The 17,133-nt window shown below is 40.1% G+C and overlaps 1 protein-coding gene across 14 annotated transcripts in view; it reads left to right on the plus strand.

The window, feature by feature from the left end:
* KALRN (kalirin RhoGEF kinase) overlaps positions 1 to 17,133 on the plus strand; it is a 465,057-nt gene that overhangs the window by 301,861 nt on the left and 146,063 nt on the right. For 10 of the 14 annotated variants that reach the window (XM_088168302.1, XM_088168303.1, XM_088168297.1 and 7 more), the window contains exons 15-21: positions 2,644 to 2,810; positions 8,681 to 8,800; positions 11,442 to 11,660; positions 14,569 to 14,718; positions 15,637 to 15,751; positions 16,122 to 16,237; positions 16,817 to 16,939. In XM_088168302.1, coding sequence (XP_088024428.1) covers positions 2,644 to 2,810; positions 8,681 to 8,800; positions 11,442 to 11,660; positions 14,569 to 14,718; positions 15,637 to 15,751; positions 16,122 to 16,237; positions 16,817 to 16,939 — 1,010 coding nt within the window. The remainder of the gene's footprint in view (positions 1 to 2,643; positions 2,811 to 8,680; positions 8,801 to 11,441; positions 11,661 to 14,568; positions 14,719 to 15,636; positions 15,752 to 16,121; positions 16,238 to 16,816; positions 16,940 to 17,133) is intronic. The other 4 variants (XM_088168298.1, XM_088168306.1, XM_088168305.1 and 1 more) reach the window with 1 other exon arrangement.

Here is a 17,133-nt window from a genome sequence, read left to right on the forward strand (position 1 = left end):
CACGGAAAGCTTAGGATAATTATTCAGGAGTGATTCAGCAGTTGGGCCCAAGCTGTGGTGGTGATGTGCTCTGGTAATTTATTAGCATATGCGCCTTAGTTAGTCTGATTCTAGACATAAAAAGCAGTTACACTGTAATAGCTGGTTAATTGATTGTGCAAATTTATTTGATTAATAAAGTCCATTTGCATTGTCAATATCATTGTCATAATGAGCCCCCAGTTGGAGGTCTCATGGTTTACAGAGCTCCTTTTTCTATCTTAGACAAATTACTTCTAAGTAAAACCTGAAATACACTGTAGAACTGAAGCTGGGGACATTTATTCTGCCTGATACATGTAAAATTCCAAGTCCTTCTGCTTCCTGGTCATCAAGCTGAAATTGTTAACCTCTTTTCCAAGTGTTGCATTGCTTAAAAAGGAAGTGGAAATCTCTTTCATTTGCTTCGTGATGTCCTTTGTAGTTAATTATAACTGTAGTTTATATTGCAAAGAAGAGAATATAAACTGTGCTATCACAGGCTCTTAACATTTCAGCATAAAGTAGATTTAAAGCAGTTTCAGAACAGTTTTGTACAAACTAAAAAGCAATACCCCTTCCCTAGACTGAATTGTACTTCACATTGTGAGCAGTTCAGGTGTCACTAATGTATGTTTTGTAGGATGCCAGTACTCTTTCCTGTAGGATTTTAAAAAACATTTTCAATTCAATATCATTCACTTGACATCTGCTGCACTGTTTGAGGCAGTAGAAGAAAATGGCAACCAAGTTCATTTTATCAGAAAGTCAGCTGTGCTTTTCTAGCTGTCAAAACACAATGTAAAGATAATATGTACGGAATTATTCGGGAAACAAGGCTTTGTGTTTTGCCAACCAATACTTGAGAAGACAAAGCGCTCTCCCCTCATGTGCTGGCACCACAGAATAAATCTGTGTGACATATGACAAGCAGGAAAGGGCAGATCATTCATCATAGGGAGCACACACTGCCCTTGGATAGCATCCCAGGCAGTTCCCTGCTTGCTGCTGATGAGTTAGCACCATCGGAGCTGCACCAGCTGAGTGTGCGGGCGGGAAAGCTGTGCATTTAATATCCAATAGGTGTGGGGAAGTCAAGCATACAAAAAGCCATCATGCCCTCAGGATACAGAACCATATGCAGGCTAATTGCAGCAACAATGCCTGGTGTCTGGCAATTGAAAAGAGCTCCACTCCCAAGAATAGAAACATATATTACATTTCCAGTTTTAAATGGGAAGCCAGGGGCCATTCCACTTTATTTGGTAATGAAGGAACTGTTTTGCTTTGACTGGGAAAGGGAATAAGCCAATCATTTGCATTCCCATGTGATTTTTCTGATAAAACTGGAAACCAGGAAAAGGGGATAGGGTTAGTAATAAGGTTGTATTTATTTTGTGTGCTGTCCTGTATAGATACTGCGAATGAAAGTCATGAGTCTCTGAGAAGGATAAAGAGGGAGGTAAAGACAACTTTCTAAATTATTTTCAAAAATAGTGTCCAAGACTTTTTTCAGCAGCTTCTAATTAACACATTGCTTTTTTAATGCTGTATTATTCCATGAAATCAAATGTCTTTAGAGGAAAGTGCAGTGTTTTCTCAGCATGACTACAATCACATTATTTTTATGTTAGGTTCCTTATCCTTCCTGCTTCGAGGCCAATGGCGAAATTCCAGTAGACCTTCATAAGGGAAGAGTGAGGTCTTTATTAGTTTTCAGTCCCAGGAATGACATTTCCTCCAGGCCATTCCAGTTGCACTGGTAGCAAACCCAACGTCACCATCACATCAGTGTCACCCAGAAGGAAGGTGTGAAGCTCTGCACTGTATTTCATGTAACCACCACACACAAGGCTCACAGTGTCAGAAAAACATTCAGGAGGTAGAAAGGGCCTCAGGAATTCTCTAGCTCAATCTCCTGGTCAAGTCAGGGCCATGTGAGGCCTGTGAGGGGTTAGCAAGTTCATGTAGGATGCAAGGGAAGAGGATGTGGTACTAAGACATCGTTTCTGCCTGGTATGTGAGGATTGGAGAAAAGTCAGTCTGTGGAATAATTCTGAATGAACTAAAGTCTGATTTAAACTAATTCGTTGTTAATGATCCTCTTCAAGCATCCCGATGCAAAAAAGTTTTCTCTATGGAGTTTCCTGTACTTGTAGCACTACTGTAGATCTGGTGCCTAGAGTTTACTTCCGGTATTTCACTTTTCTATTTTTTTCCTTGTCTCTTTTCTCTTTTAGATTTTTTTTTCAACATGCATTTCTAAAGCATATGTTTATAAATTACCCTAAAAAGGGAGGATTTTTCTGTCTTTTTTAAAATTTGATGTTCATGCAAGTTTTTGAGCAAGACTGTACTTAAGTCAGTCCAACTAGCCAGATGCTGATGAGTCAGATGAGCAATGACTACCAGAGACACACCACTTTGTAGAAAAATGTAGTGATGAAGATTAGGGAGCTGGAAAAGCCAAATATTACATGTGAGAAAGTTAAGTGAGAAAGTATTACTCAGACAGTTGCAAATCAATGTGTTAGGTGGCAAAAAATTTTGAAGTTTAGTTATGCAAAAAGGAAATTTCAAGTAAGTGCAATGGTCTCTCTTTCTCTCTCTCTCTGCATGTTACAGGCATTGAGCTGATCTGTGAAAAAGACATTGATCTTGCAACACAGGTTCAAGAACTGCTGGAATTCCTTCATGAGAAACAGCACGAGCTGGAGCTTAATGCTGACCAAACTCACAAGAGGTTGGAGCAGTGCCTACAGCTCCGGCACCTCCAGGCTGAGGTCAAGCAGGTGAGAGTTTTTAACCACACAACGGCTTGAGGGGGTTTTCAGCCCTTACATCCATCCATGCTGAGCCAGTGTGCCAAGGGACAAACCCTTAGGTGGGCAGTCTAAATCCCCTTTACTTAACAGTACTTGATTTGCTGATGAGTTACAGAATGGTCTGTTGCAAATAAGAAGGGGCTCTGCTCTCCCAAGTGTGCATGTTTATGGTATCATGAGAAGTTATGGTAATTCTGTGCAGAACTGACCATATAGCTTCTCAGCTGGAGAAATGGCCTCACACTCCAAGTGTTCTGGGAGTATAATTATTTGATTTGTGACCCAGACTTAAGCTGAGGTGGAGAACAGGCCCAAAGCAAAGGAAACTGAGCTATGAGACCTAAGTATGACATTATGGTAGTTACACCTTTACATTTATTGCTATACATCTGTCATCTTGCAGGAATTTTTAACATCTTCTGGTGATATAAAAAATGTCAGTGGTCTCCAGATCCCAGGACTTGTTTAGACATCTTAGTATTATTACATTGCCTTTCTTTCAGATTTCATCCTACCACAGGCAGTCATGTTCTGCCTTCCTTGGTTTTCCCTAATATTTAATTTGGATGCCTCATGTTTCTTTATTCTCCTTTGGTGCACAGGATAACATTACTTCCTGCTTCCTATCCTATAGGTGGCTTCATACTCTAGTGTATGTCTGTCTTTTAATGGAATGGTCTTGATTCCATCAGGAAAAACAAAAATGTTTTTCCAGATACCTGAAATATCCAGTTTTCCATTTTACCTATACAAATACATGGGTTGGGGGATGGTTTTGGCAGGAGTGTCCAAATACTGCGAGGTGCTCATGAAAGATATCTGCTCATTTGTTTACTTATACACATACACTCTCTGAATGCTTAGTACATATGAACATAAATACTCACTTTTGAAGACAGAATAACTGATTATTTGTCTGAATTGCTCTATCATTGCTGGCAAAAAAAACCCTTCACACTCAGAAAACTGACAGCACAACAGCAGTGCATACAATTTCTTTCAAAGTCCGCTTTGATGTGAATATTTTGCAACTCTTCCTAAAAGTAGCATAGAACTCTCCTAATTTTTACTTTTAAAATATGATCATTTTTGCATTTGTGATTATTGAAGATCAGTTCCTCACGAAGTTCTGGAACTCTGTAGACTGCTTGGCTTTCTTCTAAAAAAAAAAAAAAAAAGAAAACAAACCGAGCAAAACCCAGAAACACTATCTTAACATGATTATGAAGTATATACATTTTTTTCTATAGGTTCCTGAAGTTTCTTGTACACAGCTTAGCTAAGCTTGGAGGTGTATATGATAGATTTATGATGAAGCAGAGCCATTTTAACTCATGACAGAAAGCAGAGAGGACTTACATGTGTAGCACAAAGGCTAAAGATGCAGGTTGCCCCCTTGCCCAGGATGAAGTGCAGTCAGCCCTGTGGCTGCTCCTGCAGCCATTCAGTGGCAGTGCAGCACTTTCTGCAGGTACCTGATGTTATTTGCCTTATCATCAAATATCTGCTGGCCCTTAACTATCTTACAACTGAAATCTACCCAAAGGAAGTGGTTATAGGACTGAGCTAATACTGTGAGAGAACAGCTGCCTTCAATTAGTATTTCCTTAACAGAGCTTGGGTCCATCAGAGCCTTTGTTATTATGTGACCTCTCAGCAAACCAGTAGTGAAAAAACATTTTATTTTTTCAGCTGAATACTAAGGGCCCTTTGCTTATTAACCTATAAATTACCACAGTGAAAATCTCCCTCAGAAAGGGGAAAGTTGAAATATTTCTGTGTCCTATCTATTTGGTTTCCTGTAGATGAGTCATATTCCCAACCATTTAGTGAAATTGGGAAATGTATTGATTTTGGCTTGTAGTTAATTTCCAGTCTGGTCCAGGTTTCCTTCACTTTCAGTTTAGTGCATCTGAGATGATGGATGATCTCATTACCAAATTGCTCTTTCTATCTTGAATGAGTTGAGATGTGGTTGTTGCAAGACACCTCCTGTAGCTGTGTTAAGTTCTGCTGACAGAGTAAAATTGGTCAAAGCTGCTACATTTACATGTGTTTGCATTTTGATATAATGGCTCATGGAAATAAAAAGTCTTTTAACTGTCTCTATCTATTTAAGTTTCATTTACCAGAGATTTCTGCTTTATATCATATGCACCAAGGGTTTGAATGCCAAGACAATGAATTGAAGTTTGGGGCCATTAAAGCGGAACAATTCCAAATGAGATGTTCTGTGAACTGCGTTAGAGAGGAAATAGTAAAGATCAGTAATTCACAAAGGTCTTTGTTATTAAGAAAAATTCTACCCAAGCCTGATTTTCCCTCATTTGGATCCTACTCGTTTCTGACAGAAACTATAGAGCTTGGACTGCTTACATAAAAGTAATAGCAGAATAGATTTTTGGAGATCAGTTTAAAAAAACAAACTCTAATGCTGTGCCTGCAGCTGTTTGGCTTCCCTATGCCCTAAATTTATCTTTGTATGGTTTAGGCTTTTTTTTTTAGAAGTGTTGAACTTGACCTAATTTGCTCCAAGATATCCTCGAGGTGTCCCACTATACTTGCTTTCCAGGTTGTTTTGAAGTACATTTAATCCTTTTGATGTGCTTGTTATCCATCTATTTTTGCGTTTGGAATTAGATTTGCTCGAAAATATATATGCCCAAGGGATGATGAGAAGTAGTCATTTGAGAGACAGTGAATATGTTTGTTTTTTTCCTAATCTAATGTCAAATAGCTCCTGGAAAACTGATGCAACTTTAAACATGGTTAAAATTACCAGAAGCTGTCCTTGATGATTGTGTCTGTGTTAGTAAAAGCTTCTGCAGGAAGCTGCAAAGGGACTGGAGGGGTAAAAGACTCCCTTAGATTGTTTTGCCTTCTAAACTTAAAAATCTTTTCTTATCTGACTGGATAGGTATCCGTAGCAAGGCCTTAAGTCTTTTTTAGAAACATGAAGGAAAGCATTCTGACTAAACTGAGCAGTAGACAAAAGCACTGCATGGTACAGAGCTCTCATTTCTTAAGGATAGCTGCACAAGGGGCGCCTCAATCTTTTATTTTTCCTGTAGAGTCTGACTCTGTGCTCAGTGAAGATGGCAGAGTTCCAGGGAAGAAATTAGGAGTTTTAAAAGAGTTTGGTACTATTATTTAATTACAGAGAATCCCTGTAAAGGAGCATAGCCTCTCTAAAGCAAATTGGAGTCAAAGGTGGGAGTTATTTCAGAGTTGTGGTGGTTGCCCTCTTAAACAACCCATGCCTTGCAGTAAAACTGTTCTCCACTGACAAGTGGCTTTTATATAAGATCCCATAAAAGTGTTTCTGCTTCTCTGTTATAAAAAATTGTTAGGATGTATAAGAAAGTCTTTGAAGATTTATTTAACTCCAGAATTATTTAATCACTGCTTCTACAAAGCTGATAAAATCTGTCATTTGTAGGAAATGTCTGTTTAAACCTATCTTTTAGGGTTGGCCTGTCTGCATGTTGCTAAATAATGGTAAACCTATTAATACAGGAAATTATCATAGAAGTGCCTTGGTACTGTAATAGGAGCTTTTCTATATATTTTAATGAAAAGGTATTAAGCACTATATGAGTAGGAGTCAATTTGTGAGCAGGTCTTGTAAACCAGATACAAATGTGTAAATGCCCCCTTCCAGCCAGTTCCCTATTCTAACCAGGGACACAAGGAATGTCTCTGCAAGGGTTTTGAACTTTGACTTAAGAAGCTTTGGTTGTGCAACTGAATTTTCTTTCCTTACTGTATGTAAACAGCACAAGTAAGAGAAAAACATTACTATGAAAATAGCTGATGCAAATCCCAGATGAGGCTCTAGCATTTAAGTGCCAAACTTCTGGAAGTAGAAAGGGGTCACTGTGTAAATGTTTCCAAGCAAAATTTGCTAGTGCCTGGGTGCTCCTTGGGCCTGAAAAAGGAGCCCCAGAATGGGCGTCTCAGGGGGAAGGAGAGGGGGCAGCTACTCAGGGGTGGTGTCAGCAGCCTTGGTCAGGAGCAGTGCTGGCAGCATTGCTGGCACATGAAATCCATCAGTTCACCTGAACTGCTTTCCCCTGGGTAATTTGAGTCTGCAAGACACTTGAACAGAGGGATGAATTTGTGCTGTTAACACAAGAGGAAACGTGGCAGACTGGTTGTGTGGTCCCTCTTCCTAATCAAGTTGCTTTGTTTTAAGACTGAGTTTCCATATATTTTTTTCTGATGTTTCACTATTTAGAGGCTCAGATATTTGTGTGAAATCTGTGTCAAGCTGTCTGTGGCAGTTTTTGAAAAACTCAGCTGAAATGAAAGCTGTTCCACAGAGGAAAAAAAGTGCTCTATTTTTAGCATGCACACTCAGTATTTTCTATACTCCAAATAGTCCAATGCAGAGTGTATTCCAGTATGTAAAATAAAATATGAAAGCATGTCTGGCCTCATGATGTCCTCAATTCAAGCCTTTCCCAGGTACAGTGATCCTTTGGTTAACTTCAGAATTTGGTACTATTTGGTTGGTAATAATGCAGGGTTCAAGTCTGATGGATTATAGGAAATGCCAGACAATACAATTTCCACCTGATAACTCAACTGCTTTTCCTTTAAATGTGTGATGCATTTCCCATAGGAAAAATTGCACCTGCTGATGAAAGAGAAACTAATGAAATTAAATCTTCCACACTGTTGTACTTAGCAGAATATAATTTTCTACAAATTAGGGTCAGCTACATGTATAGATGTCTCCCTTTTTTCTCCTAGGGAAAACTCATTTTTTACCCTACAGGGAACTGAATGGCACTAACTAGGGTGATGCGTGATGTAGGGATTAAAAACAAAGTAACAAAAATCCATTTCCTCCAGGCAATTTAATGAACCCCTTGTAGAAAATGATAGCGCAAAAGGGAAATAGCTGTGCAGACTATTGCAGCAGTCAATTTTGGAAATCATGAGCTAAATTTAGGGCAGTGATTGAGCAGTCAGGATTTCCTGTGCATCTGTGAATTGGACTCAGCAACTTTCTGGCTTTACTGGACTAATTTGACACCTTCACAGGTAGAAAAAAAGCTTTGAGACAACGCAGGAAAGAACTTGCATATGTGTTCTGGGTGCTAATTTCCTAAACATGTGTCTTAAAATAGCAGAAAATGTTGCTGCTTAAATGAGTGAGTACAAGTTTGATGGATTAATTAAGTACATTTAGGATGTGATTCTGCAGTCATTACAGCATGGATTGCATGTCTACAAATAATTTTAACATGTCTGAAGTAAAGCCTCTTGATTAAATACAAAATGCAAGACTTAACATTTTTTCCTAGCTCTGTGTGCAGGTGGAAATTCCAACTGCATCTTAACTCCATGCCAAATGAATCCAACCGTCTCCTCTCCCTCCTCCCCCCTAAGCTCTTTTCTCACACAGACTTTTGTGTGAAAGACACACAGGCAAGTGAAGCAGAAAGGTGTTGCAACATCTATGATTCCAGTCGGAAATTTGAAAAGATGTTTAAATTCAAATCTCCCTCATTATGATTTGTGGTTTTGCCCTGGGGTATTTGCATAGGGGCCCATTCATTTTTATGATCAAACCTTGAAAATGAGTGCTCTTTGCTATCCAAATATCCATGTAAAGAGAGTTTAATTCTTCAAGCAATAACTTTTTCAATAAGATCTTTGCCTCCTAAAACTGTGTGTCATTAAGACCTTATGCTAGGATTTCTTTCTGCTCACAGATGCAGCCCGAGACCACACTTGTTGTTCAGCCAGGCTGGAGCATTTTCTGATAGGTGCCTGCATAAACCCTGGTACTGAAGCAACCTCTCAATAAGCTCATCCTTTGTTTGCAGGTGCTTGGCTGGATCAGGAATGGGGAGTCCATGCTCAATGCAAGCCTTGTCAACGCCAGCTCCCTCTCGGAGGCCGAGCAGCTCCAGCGAGAGCACGAGCAGTTCCAGCTGGCAATAGAGGTAACACGAACAAGTTCGCTTTGTTTGCTCCTTCCCAGGTGAACATCATACAAAGTGTTGTCTCATGGGCATCAATCGTTGCTTTCATGAAGGAAGGGGAGGAATAGAGGCTTTAGAAAATCAGCTTATCATTAAGCACATAATGTAGCCGAAGGCTAATAGTGAAACAAATAATTTACCTTCTGCAGCTAATTCTTCTACTTTTCTATTAAGGAAAATGACACTCAGGCATCTCCTGATAATTTCTTTGATTAAAAAAAATGAAGAAGATTAAAATTGGTAATGTGATCTGAAATGGGAAAAGTTTGTCAAGTCAGTTTTTTTCCATATCCACAGTTTGCAAGTCATTCCACAGCATTCATTTGTGATTATTTTCTTTTGCTGGATAATGCTCTCATACTACATAATCTTTCATTCAGCTTTCCTTTCGTGAACACCAGAAAAGAAACTCATTCCAAGCCTCATCCTCAAATAACTTTGACAAAGAGGCAAGAGGGGCAATTTTTAAGAATTGACTCCTAAACTGCTTTTCCCCCTTCTTGCTCTGGAGTGACAACACATCTTTGACCTGGCCTTAGGAAATTGATTTTGATCCAACCCGCTTGCTTCACTCACAGGGCCAGGAGGAAGAGCCTCTGCTCTGAGCAGCTTTCCTTTGAGTGAGAAGGCAGTGAAGGGCTAAAGTCTGCCCTGAGCAGGGCACTAAAAGATTCCTGATGAAGCTCAGTGCTTCATGTATCTCTGTTATTATAAGCAAACCCTATACTCACAGGGTGTGCTCACATCAGTTTCTAGAAAGAGGTTGCTTTCTAGCGTTGTTTTTCCTGCTCCAGCTTAAAAGATGTGTCTGCTTCCTGGATTATATTAATTGTTAGCTTTTTACAGAGAAAAGAACAGCTGAAAAATACCCACACACTTGAAAATTAAAACAAACTTTAAACTCTGCAAATATGAAGTTTTGGAGAGAGGCCTGACTGGAGATGGGAGGTGGGGGTAGGAGGAAGGGATGCCTCCTGGTAAACTTGAAGTCAGTCAATATACATTACAGTGATGCTAATAAGTATAGAGTTTAAATCTCAGCTAATGACTTATTTTGATCCATCTCTGCTCAGAGTAAGGAAGGAGTAGCTGTTGCAGCTCCTACAGAAAAAGGAAGAAGTTTTTTATCAATTCTGTATGAGTTGGCTGGTACCAAGCTGTGCTGACCACATCTGGGCAGCCACCACCAGACAGCAGTGGGGAACAAGACACCCACTGGCTGAGTTATCACAGCTTCTGACATTGGGGAAGTGCTTGCATTTGGTGGTAAATGCAAATTGCAGAGGAAGAAGAGGGTTACCACAATAAGGGCAAAATAAGTTTTCAAAAAGAAAAACCACAGATTAAATATTTAAAGTATTTAAAGCTCAATATGGGGAAGAAATCAGCAAATCACACAAAGCAGACTGTTCTCTAAAAGCATTCTAGATGTGGAATTGATTTTCAGTGGAAATCCTTCAGTCTATTTCAAACAAGTATTACAATTCTAACAACAGTAAAGCAGCTGGATATTAAATTTAACCAGTTGTTCTTGAACATCTTCCCAAGTTTCTGCCAAGTATTAATCCTTTTTGTTTCCTAATAGCTTTCCCTACATTGCATTATTCATTAGTGTGTTACCAGATGATTTCAAGCTTTTTTCCAGGTTCATGGCTTAGATCATAAAACTATCACATGAGAATTTCATGAGAATTTGTCAGCAGCTGTTACCAATGGGACATAGCACAGAGGAGTCTGAGAGATTTTAGGGCTTCTGTTCAGAAGATTAAAATCAAATACTGGACTTAACCTTGTCTGAACAGAGTTACTCAGGACGCTGTGAAGGGGTGGGGGTTATTTTAGCAGCCCACAAGGAAAACGTAGCCACCACTTGGTAACTCTGAGAGGAGCTGGTCTAGGCTGAGGAATGGGCCAGATGAGTCAGCCCTGCCTGTAAAGGGGCTACTGAGTAAACTGGGGAATGGTGGATGGAATGGTTTGACTCTCCCCAGCTCTGACCTTAAAGATAGGAGCATAAGTAATATCCAGTATGAGTGAATACTCATTTAAGAAATGCATCTTGTAGGGGCTGATAATTGTCATAAAGTGTATACACTTTGGTAAGACATCTTTGTATTTTGATTGATGTTTTGAACAACTGCACAAGTAAAGCTTCTGATGCCAGGTAAACTGCCTGACAAGAGCCAGATTAGGGTGATTAGGCCCATAGTTTGCCAACTGTTTGGGGTTTGCTTTTGGGCTGCGGGTTGTGTGGGATGCAGTCAGCACTGAGGCTGGGTGAGAGCTCAGCACAAGAGCTGCCTGCACCCGGCTGTCAGAATGGGCTCCTGGGAACCCCACTCTGTGTTCCTGCCCAAGGGGCAGTAGCTGACCAGTGGAGCCAACCCATCTCAGCAGTGCTTACATGTTCCAAGCTTTATTAACATGTTGCAAATGTGTGTGAATAACTGAAACTAAAATGCTTTGCAGAAAGTGACTGTTAACTGAAGATAACTCTGAAAATATTTCACTCTCTCGCATCCCCATGCTCACGCCTCGCTTCACCTTTCTACCATACATCTGGCACATCTGTACAACCTCTCTTTCCTCCCCTCATACACAGTCCCTCTTTCATGCCACTTCCTTACAGAAGACACACCAGAGTGCCCTGCAGGTCCAGCAGAAGGCCGAAGTGCTGCTGCAGGCTGGACATTATGATGCTGATGCCATCAGAGAATGTGCTGAGAAGGTGGCCCTGCACTGGCAGCAGCTGATGCTGAAGATGGAGGACAGACTCAAACTTGTCAATGCTTCGGTGGCCTTTTATAAAACCTCTGAGCAGGTGAGCTGGACAGTGTCATTTCTGGGCCATAGTAAACCAAGTCTGAATCAGTAAAAATTCTTTATTTTTAAAGAATTTTTAAACACAAAAAAAACCCCAAATGCAAACCAAACAAAACATAACCCCTTCCCCCACAAAAAAAAAAAAAGAAAAAAAAACAAAAACAAAAACAAAGCAGTTTGTAATAACTTTCATCTTAAAGTTTTCAGTGGAGCCATGTAATTCTTGAAGGTGCTATTTTTGTTGGGGTTTTTTTCAATTTCCCCCTTTCAAACAGGAATGATTTTTAACATCCCACCACTTTTGTTTCAAGTTGTTATGATACTTAGTTTTGAGGAATATAAATCTGCTTTTCTTTGAGAACTGCTTGCAATTAATTAATTGTTACTTTGTGAGCCAATGTTTTCGCTAGTACTTAAATACCACCATGCCAAGAAAAGATGCCAAGATTCAAAGGGATTTCTCCTAAATCCACCTGCAACACAGATAATCACAGCAGGAACCCATTGTATGCTAGCACAACTCTACTTCATTCCAGGTGTTCATGAATTGCAAAACACATTTCAATTGGCTGCTGGCAGGGTGGGATTATTCATCCCTTGCACAAGCAGGTGCCCTTTATTGTGTAGTCAGTGAGAATTAGTGTCACAGTGTGGCTGCTCGAGCAGCCTTGCCTGATGTCATTTACTGCAGCCAGGCAGTTGGTGTAGCAGGCACACTGCAGGAACCTGTGGTTTTACATAGAAGGCAGCAGTGATAGCCAGGACATTTTCTATTGTTACTGTCACACAGTTAGGTCCTCAATTAGAGAACCAGACATGGGAAGATTTTTAACATAACCAGATATATCATTAGGGAAAGAGTGTACTTTTCCTTAACTTGGGGGTTGTAGATGATCCTTGGGCCACTTTTTGGTGTCATTTGTTCAATGTATTTTTAAAACTATTTAAGAGGAATTCATCCCTTATAATTAATGTATTTCACTGTGAAGAGTTTCAAGCAGATTTACAGTCCCTGATGGATTCAAGATCAGAATGAATTACTGCTGACGGAGGAGTGTGAGAAATGAAAACTGTTAGGGAATTCATTAGAGCTTTAGACAGTTAAATGTGCTGGCCAAAATATGCATTGCCAGTAATTTATCAGTTCAGTCTCTCTTCCTGCTTCCAAGTCCCAGACAAGCATACTGCAGTGCCCACCAGTTCATTCACTGGTTGTGTCTATTCAGCAAATGTGCAGGGCAAAGATCCTTCAGTCTTTGAATGCTCATGAACTCGTGCTGCAAGCCTGTCATCTTCTCTTGGGCTGCACAGCTGATCTACAGTCCTTAAGGGTCTGCTCCCTGACTGCCTGACAGTGGAGTGAATAATTTACTGGATCCTGAATTCTCTGAGTATCTAGAAAAAGGAGCTGAAAGAACAGGGAGAGTGTCACATGCAGCCAAACTTTTTCATGCCTGTCTTCCCCAAGTATATTATGTTCTTGATATTAGTGGTGAAACCCTGGATTTCAAATAGCACAGTTTCTCTCTGACTTCATTGACAGCCCATTTTATATTCACTTCTCTCATCACTTTAACAGAAAGACGATATTTGCGTGTGGAGAGACAATTCTTTCTGGAAATTGTGAATCCCAGGCAGTCCATTTATTTTCATTATTTAAATTGCCAAAGTCCAATAGGATGTCAAGATTTTCAAGAAGTAAAATGGAAATGCTTTTCTGTGCCTAAATAACACATGAAGTACTTGCTCTCCAATAAATCTTTGAGGGTGAATGCTGGTTTCCATCCAAGCAAGAAGATGATTTCAGATTGCCAAGTGTATAAGGTCTTTGCATAATGCATAGTGCGTAAGCCTGGCAGCAGGATCAGTTATCAGCTCACCTTAACTCATCAGTTTTAAAGTGGACTTCAGTGTGCTCTTGATCAGAGTTACATGGAAATGGCTGTGATAGTGGGGATAATTGGGGGCAATTCTGGAGTCTCCTCCAGACTGTGCTTTTAATCACGAGGGGTCCCCTGAATTATAACTGTGTTCATATTAAAGCTGCATGAGTGAGCAAGAAAAGGATGGACATTGCTACCTGGATCCCAGCAATAACTGACTGGGTTATCTCAGCAGTGGAGTCTGTAGGAAGAGTCCTCTTGGAAAGAAGAAGAAATTCCCAAATGTCCTGGAAAACTTTTGCTGTGTATGCATAGGCCACTGAGAATGTTCTCAGGATCTGCAACATAAAAGACTCATTCTTGTCTGAGGCGACTGCCTAATTTCCAGGCTGTGTTGGTTTATTTACCTCATTTCCACTATTCTACCAAGATAGAACATGTGTGTGTGAGCCCTGTGCAGTGGAGGGACTGCATCCACCCAGATTGTGACCCTGATTCAAAGTCTATTGGTTTCCATCAGCCTTTAAAAAAGCTGTATAGGGAGCAACTAAAATTCAGCTGAAGAGAATTAGTTCCAGCTTCAGACTTTGTTTCAGGAAAGTATTTAAGCATGTGCTTTTCTTTAAGTATGTGTTAAGCCCCTTGACTTCAGTAGGATTTTAAACACCTTCTGGAATAGGGATTGTTTCCTGAAGGATCCACTGGGGCTGGGCTGACCCCTGCCTTGATTCAACCTTTTGCTCTTCCTCCCATCATTCATTAGAAGAAAAGAATGATTTATCAGCCTTAAACCAGATAAATTGTATCCCAAACAGTAAAGATCCCTACAGGTAAAAAAACCACCTAGACAGGAAACCACCCTAGACAGATCATTCTGTCTAGGGCCTGTTTTATACCCAGTTACCCCCATGCTGTGGCCCATAGTACAGAAATGAAATATCAGTGGTCATAGACTTTTAGTGAATGTTCACTTGCTGGTTTTGATTGTGGATAACTGAGTAGTTGTGTTATGGCATGTTTCAGGTGTGCAGCGTGTTAGAGAGTCTGGAGCAGGAATACAGACGGGATGAAGACTGGTGTGGAGGCCGAGATAAACTTGGACCAGCAGCTGAGATAGACCATGTCATCCCTCTGATCAGCAAACATCTGGAACAGAAGGAGGCTTTTCTCAAGGTCTGATTTTAGTTCTCTAATAAATCAGGAAAACACTCCATTAAGTAGACAATTTAGAGCAGTGTTGGTAAGTTTAAGAGGATGATCTGATGTGTAATTCCAGTTCAGCTACTCGCTGGCTGGATAAACCATAGGCCAGTTTTACTTTGTTATATCAGGGGTAAAGAGCATTATTATCAATACATATGTCATAGAGATGTCATCAAGACCAATTAGGTGGTGTTTGCACTTGCAGGATGTTAGCTGTGCTGGTTCAAAGTTCAGTTCTTAAAATCGCACTATAAACGACAGGTGTTATACATGATTATGGTGTTGACTTGTACAAATCATCCAGCATTCAAATTTTGTCCTCCAAACAAATAACTGAAGAACTAATAATAACTGAAGGAATTTTGTCTCTGCAAGGCAGCACCAGGATAGAGACAGAGATTTCTTCCTGCCTTCCAGGTGCTGCTTTGGAAGAACAGAGGATCTCCCAGGCTGACAGTGAACTGTTAGCCAGCCTCCCACCTGCCACTAAAACTGATACACAGAATGAAACTGTGCTTGCAGTCAAGGCTTAAGAAATTATGCCTCTAGATTTGTACATTTTTTGAAACAATGAGTACTTTTCTTGAGAGACGGGTTAGATTTGGTTAGATACAAAATGTGTGAGGTACCAGTTTTTCACAAGCAGTTGTTTTATTACTGTCATTAATTTGCCTTAATATAAAAAATGAGCTACTATATTAAATACTACTCATATTTTAATACGTCTGTGAGACTGTTAGTTTATTAGTGAGTTTATTGACTCTTAGCTGAAGTTCTCATCTTCCCAAATGAAGAACTTCTTGCAATATAAGCAGGAACTCCCTTGGTCCCCTTTGCTTTCTTTGCTCATCTTTACTGATTCTTTTTCTGGGTTGCTGTTCTTCCTAGGCTTGTACCCTGGCCCGCAGGAATGCCGAGGTGTTCCTCAAGTACATCCACAGGAACAATGTCAGCATGCCCGGAGTGGCCAGCCACACCAGAGGCCCCGAGCAGCAGGTCAAAGGTTGGTGCACCAGTGCAGTGACACACGGCAGGTCTGGTTTGCCTCCTCCTCTGCAGTGTGGTCCTCCTGAAGTCTGTGAATGTGCCCAGAAGGCAAATTCTGTTCTAGCACCGTTTCCTTTGCCAGAGCACTCTGCTTTATCAGATCGCACTCGCTTTGTGGCGGTTTCTTGTGTATGCGGTTTGGGGGTTTGGTTTTGGGGTTTTTTTTAAGCAGCCTGTTTGAATCAATGCTTGTTTTTAAGAAGTGTGATTTTGGGCTCTCTGCTTTTGGGAACAAGGCAAAGTTACTAAATTCATGATTTCACAGGTTATTTCTGTATGCATTCAAAGAATCCCTAATCATGCAGATGTTTTCCCTTGCCCTACAGCCATTCTGAGTGAGCTGTTGCAGAGGGAGAATCGTGTCCTTCACTTCTGGACCCTGAAGAAGAGGAGATTAGATCAGTGCCAGCAATACGTTGTCTTTGAGCGCAGTGCCAAGCAGGTAGTGTGAAAACCCCACCTTGTCCTTCTGTCCTGGCAGTGTGTAAAATCACCTGTATCCGTGTAATGCCTCTGGGTGAGGCTCCTGTTACAGTTTCAAGTTGTGTTTAAACACTGTAACTTTTGAAAACGTGGCAAATACAGATTTTAAAACAACTTAAGACAATTCCAAAACCCAACAAAATTCACTATTTTTATCACCTCAGATTAATTTCTGTATTTCTTCATTTGTTTGAAAATAAATAAGAGTGCAAACTTTTTATATTGAGCTATTTCTGGATGAGAAAACAGCTTTCCCTGCAGATTTATCTGTATGTAGGTGGAATTCTCTGCACCCCTTTTTGTTATAGGAAACACAGAGTACCATTTTATATCCTTTCCCACCTGCTTTCATTATTTTATTCTTTTTATGTGTTCCTAGAAAGTGTTTTAATATACGGGGTATTAAGTCCCAATTCATTTGGTATTCTTTGTTTGGCAGGTTGTTTTTGGTTTTTTGGGTTTTTTTGTCAGAGGATTAATTCTTGAAATACAAAAACTGTTTGTTTTGTTTTTCCTTTGGTATTTTTGACATTCACAGGCCTTAGACTGGATCCAAGAAACGGGCGAATATTACCTCTCTACTCACAACTCCACAGGGGAATCAGCAGAAGAAACTCAGGAACTCCTGAAAGAATATGGGGAATTCAGAGTACCTGCCAAAGTAAACAGTGACTTTAATCTAATTAAGCCATCTGCTTTAGTCTGTATTTATGGTCCTGTTTGAATGCCTTAAATCTATGTGATAATATTCTCTTGATTTTATAATTGCCCTCTAAAAATCCTAGCCTTGAAGATAAATGACTTTTGAGAACTTCTAGCGAGACATAGGCACAAAAAGGAGGTTTTCTCCTGTTC

Source organism: Sturnus vulgaris, chromosome 7 (assembly GCF_052056855.1).
Source record: "Sturnus vulgaris isolate bStuVul1 chromosome 7, bStuVul1.hap1, whole genome shotgun sequence".
NCBI classification, from domain to species: Eukaryota; Metazoa; Chordata; class Aves; order Passeriformes; family Sturnidae; genus Sturnus; species Sturnus vulgaris.